The sequence below is a fragment of the Bubalus kerabau genome, chromosome 17, assembly GCF_029407905.1.
Source record: "Bubalus kerabau isolate K-KA32 ecotype Philippines breed swamp buffalo chromosome 17, PCC_UOA_SB_1v2, whole genome shotgun sequence".
In the NCBI taxonomy this organism is placed as follows: Eukaryota; Metazoa; Chordata; class Mammalia; order Artiodactyla; family Bovidae; genus Bubalus; species Bubalus kerabau.
In genome coordinates, this window is record NC_073640.1 from 43,318,732 (window position 1) to 43,331,561 (window position 12,830).

Genomic DNA, 12,830 nt, shown 5'->3' on the forward strand with positions numbered 1-12,830 from the left:
GGAGGGTGACCTGGAGTGCAGGGAAGGCTGTTCGTTCACTGTTGTTCTTATGATGTTTAGATGTCAAGGGGTGAAGTAGGGAGGAAGAAGCTAGAGTTTCCAGAGAAAGTCAGGGCGGTGAGTGGTGCAGCTCCCTGAAACAACATGAGAGGTGAAGATGCTGGCTTTGCCAGGAAGAGGGACCAGCATCACATCGGAGGAAGGTGATATGGCTTCAGGTGCAGGTAGGGTCACAGGTTTGGCTGGAATGGTGAGGAGTTTCCCATGCAACCATTTTCTCCATAGTGAATGATGTGAGGTCATCCCTAACAGTGAGGCAAGTGGAAGGAAGTTTAAAATGTTGGGAAAATGCAGTAGGTATGAAACAGGTTTTATGCAAAGTAGGAGAGGGAGAATATTATAGAAATAGATTAAAATTAACTGGCAGAACTGGGGGCCCAGCTTAGGTTAATGGTCATAAATATTTAGTGATACAAGTTTTTTTTTTTTAAGTCATATATAAATTGCTTATTATATAGGCAGAAAGGTGAGACCAAAAACAGAACCAGGATCTCAACCATGTCTTAATTCCATCTAGCATTTATTGTGATAAGTGGCAAGTGATTATTTCTATGCTTACTTGGTGAAATTAATGAGCCAAGTTAGTTCTCCATTCCCTTCATAATCTCCTGTTTATTTCCTAAGATATTGGACTAGAAAATGAAGTTGAAGAGAGTTACCTGCTGATGGAGAGGATCCTTAAGACCCAGTAGAAAGGCTTACACAAGAGAAGGGATGGGAGTCAGGTTGATGGACGTGATGTACACCCATCAGCAGCCGGAGGTGGGATTCAGGAAAATGATGGCCAGTTCAGAGAGGCCTATGTTCAGAGCAGCATTGGAATTAAGTAGGGTATGAGGCCAGACAGCCGTGATCCAGGAGGGCAATTACAGTGGCCCCTAAACGAGTATCATTTATCTTTTAAGTCTTGCTGAGCCTCAACATCCTCATGTGCAGAACGGGAAAATAATAGCCCCTACTGCACAGTTTTGGAAAGACCGAACTAGAGAGTACACATGTAACTTTTAGCAAAGTACTTGGTGGTGATAATTAACAGTGAGATGTGAAGGCCACCACCTCTCTGGCAGTTACACAGAGAAAGCTCTGTCTCTCGGATTTCATCTCTGCCATGCCTTCTCCTTCCTTCCTCCATTGCAGACTGTCCAGAGCTCTGCAGACTGTGTGTGGGCACAGTGGTGCCATGCTTTCCTGATCTGTGCTGTCACCTCCAGCGATTGTGTGTCCGTTGATGTTCCCTGTGCCTTCTCTGGCTGCTTTTCTGTTTGGCACAATTAACTGGGCAGTTTTCAGTGCTTACAGTGCTCCACTCAGCGGGTCTCTCCCTAAAGTACTAGGGAACAGAAACAGCCCTGAACAGTGAGCAGTGTCAAATGCATCTACGTCAAAACAGTAGCATCCTGTGCGAGTGTAGGAAAAGGTGGTAAATGAGGTCTTCTCTAAGATATGAAATAACAGGTCACTCAAATGATCATCTCTCTTGGAAGCATAAGCACTGGGAAGGATAGAGCTGCAGAATTCTTAGTTAGAAATCTTTGCCGTAGTAACAACTGCCATTTATTGGGCATTTGTTATCTGCAGCTGTCCTCAGAGCATTAGGTGCTCCATCTTGATATCAAGAGTAGCGAATATACTCTTGATATTTCATTTGATACTTGAAATCCTAAGAATTTTTATCATCCCATCTTAAAGATGAGACCAAGGTTTGGGGTGAGTTTGTGGGGGAGCAGTCAGGTCACAGCTGCAAGTCTTCACCATAAGGTTTGTGTTCGTAGCCTCCACTGCCTCTGTGTAGCCACTTTATCCTTTGAAATCGCCTTGCACCTCACAGTCTGCTTTTCCACCTGAATTCTCAGCCAGTCCTCACAGCCACATCCCTAATTTTTATTCACTTCCAGGTACAAGTCCTCCTTGTTCCCAGGCAACATGGAGACACTGACAATCCTGAACAGCTCCCCAATGGTTGTGGAGGTGTATTTCTGTTTTCAGAATGACATCAAAGCAAACACCTACTTCCTGGAGCCCATCAACATGATTCTGAAACCCAATGAGAAGCAGGTACAGTCACGTGGAAGCAAGTCTACCAGGGCAAGGCTTTCCTTTGAAGTTTGAGGCCTTGGCATCCTGGATATAAATGTTCTTTGTTTTGACTCTCCCATTAGATACTGAATGTATGGGCCTACCCTACTGCAGTCGGTGTCTTTGAAGACAGCATTGTCTGCTGCATCAAGGGGAACCCCGAGCCGGCTGTCTTCAAGTTAAGCTGCCAGGGTGTCCGCCCAGAATTGGAGCTGGATCCCAGACAGTTGCATTTTGACCGGCTCTTGCTGCACAGGTCAGAGTTCTAGATAATTCCAGGACTGGAATGAAATTTAAAGAACATTTAGTTCTAAAGTGACCAACTCATCCTGATCTGCTTGGGACCTGCCTGGTTTTAGTGTTGAAAGTCCTCCATTCCGGGAGACTTCTGGTCCTGTGCAAATCGGGATGGGTGATAACCCTCTGAGTTCACAGGTTGTCAGCTTGGGTTCAGTGAATGGACTGCAGGCTGTTTAAGGACTTCTCTAAGATCAACTGCCAAAGTGTGTGCATATTTGTGTTTTTTTCAGAAGGGCTAGCTTTTTTCAGATTTTCAGTCCATTACCCTAAAAGGTTAACAATCTTAGCTCTAGAAATTTAAAGGACAAGCAGAAAACACTAGACCAGACCTAGAACTTACACAATCATTCATGGAAATTATATTATTCTAAATAGGGAATGTTTATTTCTGAGGCAGCTGGGTGAGTATATTGATTCATGTATCCTGCGTTCCCTGATCATCACAAGTAAGCCCCGTTCCCTGCAATAAATAGTAATAAACTGGTACGAATTGAAATAACTGGAAGTGTTTTTTCTGACTTGCCATAATAAATCAAAATTGTTCGAAATTGACAGAATTTCCTTTGGTCTCTGCAGAAAAGACTCCAAGGCAGTTCTTCTCCGCAACATCACACTCCTGCCCCTGGCCTGGAGGATCACCAGCCTAGAGCACCTGGGCGAAGACTTCAGTGTGTCCACCATGCAGGGGATCATAGCCGCCAAGTCTGAGTATAGCCTTCAGGTGCAGTTCCAGCCCTCCAAACCTGTCAATGTCAAGAAGGCAATCCGGTTGGAGGTGAGGCTTCATATGTCTTCAGACCTGGTCACCAAGATGTGTACACATTGGGTTCACTGACGCCCACACTGCCAACTCACTGACACACCAAGGCAGTTCTCCATGTTACACGCTCCCGTCTAATCTATGTTTGACAACCCACAGCGCCCTGCTCTGCTTCTCTTCCCAGGTTATATTCCTTCAACATCCACACGAGGAAATGCCTTGCTTTTTGGTCACTCTGAAAAGCACTCTGGTGAACGTTATTTGATTTCTGTATCTCTTAAATTGTCCTTATTTCCCCCAATTACAAAACTTAATCCCCCTCTCCTTCCCCTGCCATCCAGTAGAGTAGCAAAGGAAATAGGATGCTCTGGGTACTTGGTCTCTGTCAATAGAGAAGAACTATATAAATTCTGGATCTGACAACCCAAGTTCTTTGTCTTACCTTCCCCTCCTGCTACCAGCCCTTCTTGTCATCTCTGCCAGAGGCTGAGCATCACAAGAAAGAAGGTAAACTCAAGCAGTCCAATTTGTTTCATGAAACATTGGCAGAATGCTTGATGAAAGGAAAGATGGAAACTCTGAATTAAAACTTGAGTTTGGTGACAGCTACAGATTTCCCCCTGGCCCCTTAGTAAGACACCAGCCGTGGGGAGCTGGCCACTTAGCTTTCCAGCCTGGGGCTTCAGCAGAGAGGCAGGTGGTCTCCAGGCAGATTCAAGGAGCCACACCCACTGCCCAGTGGCTCTTCCCCTTGAAATAGACCCTTTACTGCCTCATCATCAGTCTCAAGAGTCAACAATCTGATCCAGCTAAAGACTGACACCAGTTCAGATGTTCCTCAGGACAGTGAGGGAAGTGCCCCCATCAGGGATGACCACAGAGGGGACAGCAATCTGGAGACGTACCGCCATCAGGGACAATAGAGGGGACAGAAGTCAGCTGGAGGCTAGGAGTCTTGCTTTTATTTATTTTTTTCAACTTTTCCAACTTTAATAGTAGTGATGTTCTTTTTTTTTTTAATCTGAAATTTCCAAAAGAGAGACATTAAGCACTCATTTAATATGAAAAATCTGACACTTTTATCATAGGTTGAATCATAAATAAAGAACAAAGCAGTTCAGATTTATAAAATGAGTTAAAGCAATTTAGAATATAAAAGATTTTCTTTCAACTGTCAGAAAAAATGCTCTTCAGGTTTATTTGACTTAAAAGTTCAAAGAAGACTTTCCTACTGTGTACTCACAACCCAAACTTAGTAAGGTGGTGCCAGTGATACAGATTATTGAAACCCAGTGAGTAGACAAGATGGAAAATGCAGTCCCTCTTCCTCAACCTTTTATTGATTGCCTACACCAGCCCTCCCCCAAAGGATGTTACAAAGAGCACTCAGCCTACACAAATGCTCAGTAAACAAAAGCTAAATACATTGCAAAAACGTTTCTTACCATAGCCCCTTCTAAATGATCCCCTCCTGCAGATTCTTTAGTCTCTGACTCCCAAGAACCCTGCGGGTCTTGCCCTCACTAAAGAATGTCTCTTACCCTGACAGGTTTTGGACGCAGACAACCTCGTTGGTGTCGTTCAGATTGAAAACATCCTGATCTTTGCCGAGTCCTATGACGTTGCCTTAGACATCACCTTCCCCAAAGGTCTGTTGACCCCGCCAAAGAAAGAGTGTTTATAGGTCACATCTTTTAGGGCAGTGTGTTTCCTGTGTAGAGAAAGACCAGTGATTATTGGAGAGAAAGGTGGAATTGAGGTAAATAGCAGGCAAACTCAAGTGATGTTAGCAGTGTTACTACAAATATTAATCTCTCCAACTGGAGACAATAATGGGTGGTCAAAATTTAAAATTTGAAGAGTTCTTTTCTGAGCAGTCATCTGAGAGTGAGTTCTTATCTGCCTTTTTATGTTGCTTTTCTGTCACCACCCTAACAAATTACCACGAACTTTGTGGCTTAAAACAATACAGATCTATTATCTTACAGTTCTGTAGGTCAGCAGTCCAAAATGGCTCTCCCTCGGCTAAAACCAGAGTGTTGCAGGGCAACTGTCCCTTCTGGAGCCTTTGGGAGACAACCCATTTCCTTGCTTTTTCCACCTTCAGGGAGGCACACACATCCTTTAGCTCATGGTCCCCTTCCTCCCTCTTCAAAGCCAGCAATGTTGGGTCCAGTCCTTCTCATTCTGCCGTCTCTCTGGTTCTCCCACTTCCGTCTCTCTCTTCTGCCTTTATGAACCACTGTGATTACTTGGGGTCCCCCCAGAGGCTCCAGGAAATTCTCCCTTATTTTAAAGACAGATGATTGCCAATCTTGATTCCATCTAATACCTTAATTTCCCCCTTTGCCACAAAAACTGGCATATTTACAGGTTCTGGGTATTAGGACATGGGCATCTTTGATGGGGGAGGTGCCAGGCCTTATTCTGCCTACCACACTGCCCCAACACCCAGGTTAGGGCCCTCCTTTCTCTGATAGGTCTCCTACTCAGCACGACTCATAGAATATTAGAGCTACATGTTTGCCTTGATGTCATTGGTCTTACATACAGCATTATTTATAATAATGGAAGATTAGGAATACCCTAAGTGTCTATCTGTAATGGAATATTATTATTGTTGGAATAATATTGTAAATTATGAAATAGCCATATCATAGTATATTGTGCACATGGGGAGATTTTAGTTACATGGGGAAATGATTATAATGTAATACAAAGTATAACAATATGAATTTATGCATTATGTCCCAACTCTTTACATTATACATGTGATTCAAAAGATTTTTTTTTAAACACTGGGAGTTTTAGCTAATGAGAGACATGAAAGGAAGAAGAGCAGTCCTAAGGTGGAAGCTAGAGGGAGCCACCCAGTTGAACTGAGTACAGGAGAAGTGTCTGTTGTTTGTTTGCTAAGACTCAATTCCAAGAAGTTTTTCTAGCCACAATGTTTTTAAAAAACAGATTCTCTGAAATTGTCACCATGGATTTTCCATGTGAACTTCAATAGGCAGTTCCCGTGCTTCTCGCTCCCATGCTCACTCACCCCTTCCCACCCTGGCCCCTGCCTTCTTCAGGAGCTGAAGGAGGCCTTGATTTGGGGATTGTGAAAGTCATGGACGAGGTGAAGCAGCCCCTGCAGCTGAAGAACCGTGGGAAATATGAGATCATGTTCAGGTAACCTAAAAAGTATCAAGCATATGGTCGTCCACATCCTCTCATGGCGAGAGGAGTGTTGCCTGAGAGAGTTTTTTTTAAAAAGTCGATGAAGGAAATTCTAAGAACCATCTCTGCTGTTAGCCTCTCTTAGCTTCAAATGAATGGAATCCCAGCTGCTCTGCAGGTTGAGCCACAGGGGCCTGGGCGTGGGGAAGAGCCTGGCAGAGAGGTTGGAGGAGGAGATACTGGGGTGGGAGGAGGTCTTAGGGGTTGAGAGAGAGACTGGAGATGGGGGCCCTGGCCTCAAGCCATCCTGCCCACCTTCCAGCTCCTGTCTGTTTCATAAGCTGATGGTCTATGTAAGATTTCACATTAAGAAGGGATTGTCTGTTTTTCTTTCTTAATGTTAAGAACTATTATATTATAGATTCCAAATGACAGCCTGGTGGAAGACAGCTCCAGCTTGTACTCTTTAGATTAAAAATAAAACCCCTAAATAAAGAAGGCTCCTCAAGGAGGAAGAAGTGGCTCTGGGGCAGGGAGGGAGGAGGTCCTCAGGCAGCGCCAGCACCCATAGCTGGTCGATGTTATGGAAGGTTGTCCTTTGCCCAGAAGAATTTGAAGTTGATAAAGGGACTTCCCCTGCCACACAGACTTAATAGAAACTCCGTATATTCATGAGTGTTTCATTTCAGTTCAAAGAATGCTGAAACTAGAGAGGTCCCACCTCAATACTGCTGTTTCTTAGAACTAGAAAATGAAATAAGTTAATATAAATAAATGCTAAACAAACCTAGAAGAAAGCCACAGTCACTTTGGAATTAGCGCTAAATGGAATCTTGCCCGTTGTGAGTTTTATTTTATAGATTATGAGAGGTGTTACCCCTGCTCTTTTAGGCTGCATGGAACAGTCTCCCTCAAGTTGGAGCAGGTGATCAGGGTTCAGTGCAAGGATGTGCAGGGAGGTGAGGCGGCTGAGGCAGCATGCACGCTGCAGTGAGGGGCCAGATCTCCTGGAGTGAGCATGGGGACAACATGGGTCCCTATGGCAGCTCCACGCATCTTGCCTCGGCTTAGGTTTCTTGCTCCAGCTCCAGTCCCCAAGCTTTTCTCTTCGGCCTCTCATCTCACCTGCACTGGGCCAGGGCTGCGCTTCTGAATACCTCGGTTGCATGATTTCTGCCCCTGCCTTTCTGTCCTTTCTTAGATCCCCCAGCTTCTGCATCACTGTTCCCTCTATGTCTACTGCATTCAGTCTTAGAGCAAGGAGGGAGACAGAGAGAGAGAGAGGGAGACAGAGAGGCAGGGGGAGGGAGAAATGAATTGATCTGGTCCTTATCCAATATCACATGTTCCTGTTAGAGCTCTCCTTCAAGGACATCTCTTAACCACGGGCTGGAGATGGCTATCTTTGCCTCAAGCCTCAGTGCCTGGCCTGGTCAATCCTGGCTAAGGAGTGGTCACGGAATACAGAGCACAGTGAACACTGCTGGCATAGTGGTTAAACAGGGCTGGGGGTGTGGCAGGCACTTACCAGTCTAGAGTCTCATCTCTGGTGTCTTGAGCTCCTTAGATAATGACTAAAACTGACTTTTTCTTCTTGTCACTCAGCTTTTCTGTGGACTCCTTAGGGCTTTCTGCAACCAATATAAGTTCCATGATCACAGTCCAACCCAAGAAGGGCTCACTGACCACGACAGAAAAGCCCACAAATGTCCAGGTGCTCTTCCATGCAAAAAAGGAAGTGAAAATCGAGAACCAGCCAGTTTTGCGCTGTCAGGTAAGAGAGCTTGAAGGGATGACTCACACAGTGGCAGGTACCAAAATGAAGCTTGTGTAGTCTAACCCATGCCCTAAGGGGGAAAGGGAGGGCTGACTCTGTGGCCACCAGAAGGGATTCACCAGGGCTTGGGGATTCACAGGCACAGATAGGTCAGGTGGGAGGTGTTCAGAGTCATCAGAAATTGAAGCTCCAGAGAAGAAATGTGGCCCCTGGTCTTTGGAAGAGACCAGACCAGAGACAGGGAGGCTGAGTTCAGTCATCAGTGCAAAAGAAAAGGGGGAAGTGAAAATGGGAGGCGGGGTTGGTACATGTGGACCCATAGCTGGTACACAGTAAGTTTCACGTTAGCATTTGCTTTTATTATCAATGCAGTTATATAAAGAGAATAAAGAATGTGGCTTCGTGTCAATGAAGAAAATAAGGAATGGAGTAGACAGCCATAGAAACTATGCTGGCACCTGTTATTCTGGTAGCTGACATCTTCCCAATCTGTCTTCCCTTTCTAGATTATTGAGCCTAATATCTCAGAAGGAGGTGAAATTATTGCCAGCATCCCGATTAAGTTTTCTGTGACTGCGGTGTTCTCCAAGTACAACATCAGCCCCTCCTCCATCATCAACTTCGGGGCTTTGATCTATGGCACTCGTAAAAGCGCCTTCTTCACCATAGAAAATCAAGGCATGATCGACTTCAAGTATGCCCTGTATAGGCTGACAGGGGAGAGCCCCCTTCATCAGAAGAAAGTGTAAGACAAGTATTTACTTAACTCAAAACATCCCCTGGTTAATTGGTGCTTTTTATTCTCCCATGAGCTTTCATATATTTTATCTAAACTCATCCACCCAGTCCCCCTTTGTGGGTGAGGTTACTAAGGTTTAGAAATGGCACATCCAAGATTATCAAAAAAATCACCAGTGAATCTCAGTTCTGAACCCTCATCTCTGACTCCAAATTTCACATGCTTTTCAACTGCTGTCCAATATGCAATACATTTTAATTGAATAAATGTAAAGTCCTCTGCATGGGATTGTGTCTGTTGCCTCGGTGCTCCGAGTGTGCTACGTTACTTACCAGTAAGTCACTTCCTGTCTGTCATTCTGTAGAAATCCAGGGATGATTATAACAGCAAGCTAAATCAAAAGAAATCATGGTGTTTCATGATGAGGGGGTGGCAAAGAGTACCCTAGAAATTTGGACTAGAGAAGGCCTGGTGAGGCCTCCACCTTCCTGGGACTATCTTTACCTTGTCCCCATGAAGACAATCACTATAACCAACTTAATAATTGTTCCAACAAAGAACTGTAATTATCACAAAGCAGTTGTCAGTCAACTAACCGAAACAGTTCATGTTTTTGAGTGCTTTTGGCTTTCATCTGATTGTCATATTCTTTTTTTGACAAATTAGGGACTATTTTTGCCAATTCCCAGGCACTTTGTCTTGACTTTCTAATGAACTGACTTTGTCAATAGTCATTTAAGACTGACTTTCTAATTAATTTTTTAAATCACACAGCTTTACATTGTTTGTAATAATTTCATATTTTGGTGGGTCTCCTCTTCCATTTTGGCAAATATTTACAATTATTATTTACTTGCAGTAATTTTAATGTCCTTATGAGTCATATGTAATATGCATAATTTCTGCATACTTTTCTCACACTTGTTAAATGAGTTTGGCTGTTAATAAATAAGCTGACCATGCTCCCTGATGCCCTCTGGGCAAGGAAAGGCCCTTTCCTCCATTCCAAGAAGAAGGGACCTTGCAAGCAAGCAGGTAGGTGGTATTTCATGATCACCCCACCCTGAGAGTGTATTCCCACTTCTTTAATCAGAGCCACCCATGTCAGACATGCAAGATCCCGGGAAAGCGAGAACTTTTACAAGACTGGACCTTCCAAAACAACCAAGTTCTCTGACTCTGTTCCGAAAGACATGAACGTCACAAGCCAGGTGAGCACCCTTTTCTTTGTTCAACAGAAACCCTGTAAGGCCTCCTGCAAACTAGTTCTTCCAACAGATAACTCCCTAAGATACCAGGATTTGAATTTTCAACATTCCTACTGTGGCAGGAACATTAACTAGTTATAATGAAACTATCACTTTCATATTAAAATAAGGAATTATGACTTACTTTGGATATCCTCTTTTGCTTTAAAACCTTCATTGGTTCCTCATTCCTTTACAATTAGTGTCTACTCTTCATAAGTATTTTAATCAAGAATCTTTTGTTGGACTTCCCTGGTGGTGCAGTGGATAAGAATCCCCCTGCCAATGCAGGGGACGAGGGTCCGAAGATTCCACAGGAGGATTCCACATGCCACAGAGCAATTAGGCCTGTGTTCCACAACTACTGAGCTTGGGTGCTGCAACTACCAAGCCCATGCACCCAGAGCCTGTACTCTGCAACCGGAGAAGCCCCTGCAACGAGAAAGCCGCACGCTGCAACAAAGAGTAGCCCCTGCTCCCTGCAACTTGAGAAGCTCACACAAAGCAACGAAGACACAGCACAGCCAGAAATAATCATTTGTTGATGCAAAACAGAAGCCCATTCAGATTGGCTTAAATAAAAGGAGATTTGAAGACTTTTACTTCTGGTAATATGAAGTAGATGATTTTCCCCTATTCTTACAAATAAGTACGACTAAAAGCCATGAACATTACATATAAAACAAACAGAAGACTGAGAAACAGAGAAAAAACCATCACACCAGCTAAGGTTCTTGGGACCCAATAGACATCACAGTGATGAGTTCCCTGAGATTTCTTTTTACTTCATACTTCTCAGATTTGGTACTGAGGGAGCCAGCAATCCAGAAACATCAACAAGCACAGACCAAAAGCCTGCTCTCACTAGCCAAAGAACCAGGAAAAGGGTAGTCTAGCAAGACAGGAATGTTCAAATAAGAGCTGTAATGTTACAGTCAAACATGACAGAGAAATCTGTGGTCCTACACCACATATTTCAAGAAAAGACCCACAAGGAACCTAGACTTCCCACTCAATTCAGGCTGTAATGAGGTCAAAGTGATGTCCAAGAACACTCAGCAGAGACCCAGACATTCATTAGCCACCACCACCTCTGCCATTGTCAACAGAGACACCAATTGGGAAGCCTTGACTTGCACTCCAACCGTGTGGAAATGAGCTGCCCTTCCCTTCCCCACAGTGGACCTCCTACTCTGTGGAATCAGCAGAACAGTAATGAGACAATATTACCCTTCCCCCACCGCCGCCCCGAGGGTGATACTGGTCTAAGACTAGTGGGAAACGGGAACTCCCACCCTGGCCTGGCAGCAGTAAGAAGTCCAGTGTGGAATCTGGACTACTGTCGCCACCCAAGAGGTGTCAGAGAAAGCCAGCCCAAAGAGAAGGTTAGTAGGATCCAGAGTCTCATAATATAATATCCAAAATGTCCAGGTTTCCACTGAAAATCCCTCAGCATATCAAGAACCTGGAAGATCTCAAACTAAGTGAAAATAGATAAGCAATAGATGCCAACACCGAGATGACCAAAATGTTAGAGTTATATGACAAAGATGGTAAAGCAACCAACATAAAAATGCTTCAAAGCACAATTACAATAGGGCAAAAAAAGGAAGAAAGCTCCTAAGAGGAGCTCCTAAGAGGAGCACTCCAGAGGAGTGCATGATAACAAGCCATGCTTTGAGCAGATTCTGTGCCCATTGCTTTGTTAACTGCTTCTTGCACATTCTTTCATTGAAGCCTCCGGCGGTCTCAGGGTAAAGGCTTTAGCTCCATTTTCTGGATAAAACTAAGACTCAGAGAAGTCACTTGACCAAGGTCCAACAGTTAATACCCAAGAGGGTTTGAAGGCTGCGATTCAAACCCAGGACTATCTGACTCAAAGGTCGATACTTTTAAGCCCTGCCCCTCTGCTTGGAGCTTCCCATCTGGATAAGTGTTATACTATGTGGGAGTTGGTGATGGACAGGGAGTCCTGGCATGCTGCGATTCATGGGGTCGCAAAGAGTCGGACACGACTGAGTGACTGATCTGATCTCTGATGTGGAATATGTCTATTTCCTTAAAACTCCCACTTACCCATGATTGTTCAGAAGGAATATGTATAGAAAGAAGCGCTGAGAGAGCCTGTTCCTGAAGGAGTGTCCCCCCCTCCCCTCCTCCAGGCCCTCCCTGCCTCCAGGAGCACAGCTGGAGCCCAGAGAGAGCTTATGGGGAGGGCCTCCCAACCCCACCACCCAGTCCTTCTTGACACCATCTCATGGCTGGTGGAAGGGCTCAGACCTTGCCACTTACTCTGCCTCCGCCCCTCCTGCAGGCTCGCTTCACCCATGGGATGTTCACCGTGTACCCTGGGTTTGGTACCATCCCTTCCGGAGGGATACAGGTCATCACTGTTGACTGTGTGGCTGACCCCGTGGGAAGATGTGAAGAGTTCATAGCAATTGATATCTCTGACCGAGATCCAAGAGACCAGCCCGCTGGCATCCCATACAGCCTGTTGGCTGAAGCCTGTCAGCCAGGTACTGAGCTCTCAGATGGGGCAGCATCCCTTAAAAGACCTTCCTCTGTAACAGACCCCTCCCCCTGCAGGCACCGAATAGACATTGCTAGGCTTCTTCCTTTGGGACCGTAGAACTTCCTGTGGTGTCTTCAGCCATATTTTTCCTTAAGACTTACAGGGCATGTGCACACCTAGAAGAGGAGGTG

At 44.8% G+C, this 12,830-nt stretch overlaps 1 protein-coding gene across 1 annotated transcript in view; it reads left to right on the forward strand.

Moving 5' to 3' along the window:
* The window catches only part of HYDIN (HYDIN axonemal central pair apparatus protein), a 419,919-nt gene that overhangs the window by 362,615 nt on the left and 44,474 nt on the right, over nucleotides 1-12,830 (forward strand). Inside the window, 9 exon segments of the mRNA XM_055554109.1 lie at nucleotides 1,956-2,115; nucleotides 2,220-2,392; nucleotides 3,013-3,211; nucleotides 4,746-4,845; nucleotides 6,274-6,373; nucleotides 7,967-8,135; nucleotides 8,645-8,883; nucleotides 9,971-10,088; nucleotides 12,439-12,643. Coding sequence (XP_055410084.1) covers nucleotides 1,956-2,115; nucleotides 2,220-2,392; nucleotides 3,013-3,211; nucleotides 4,746-4,845; nucleotides 6,274-6,373; nucleotides 7,967-8,135; nucleotides 8,645-8,883; nucleotides 9,971-10,088; nucleotides 12,439-12,643 — 1,463 coding nt within the window.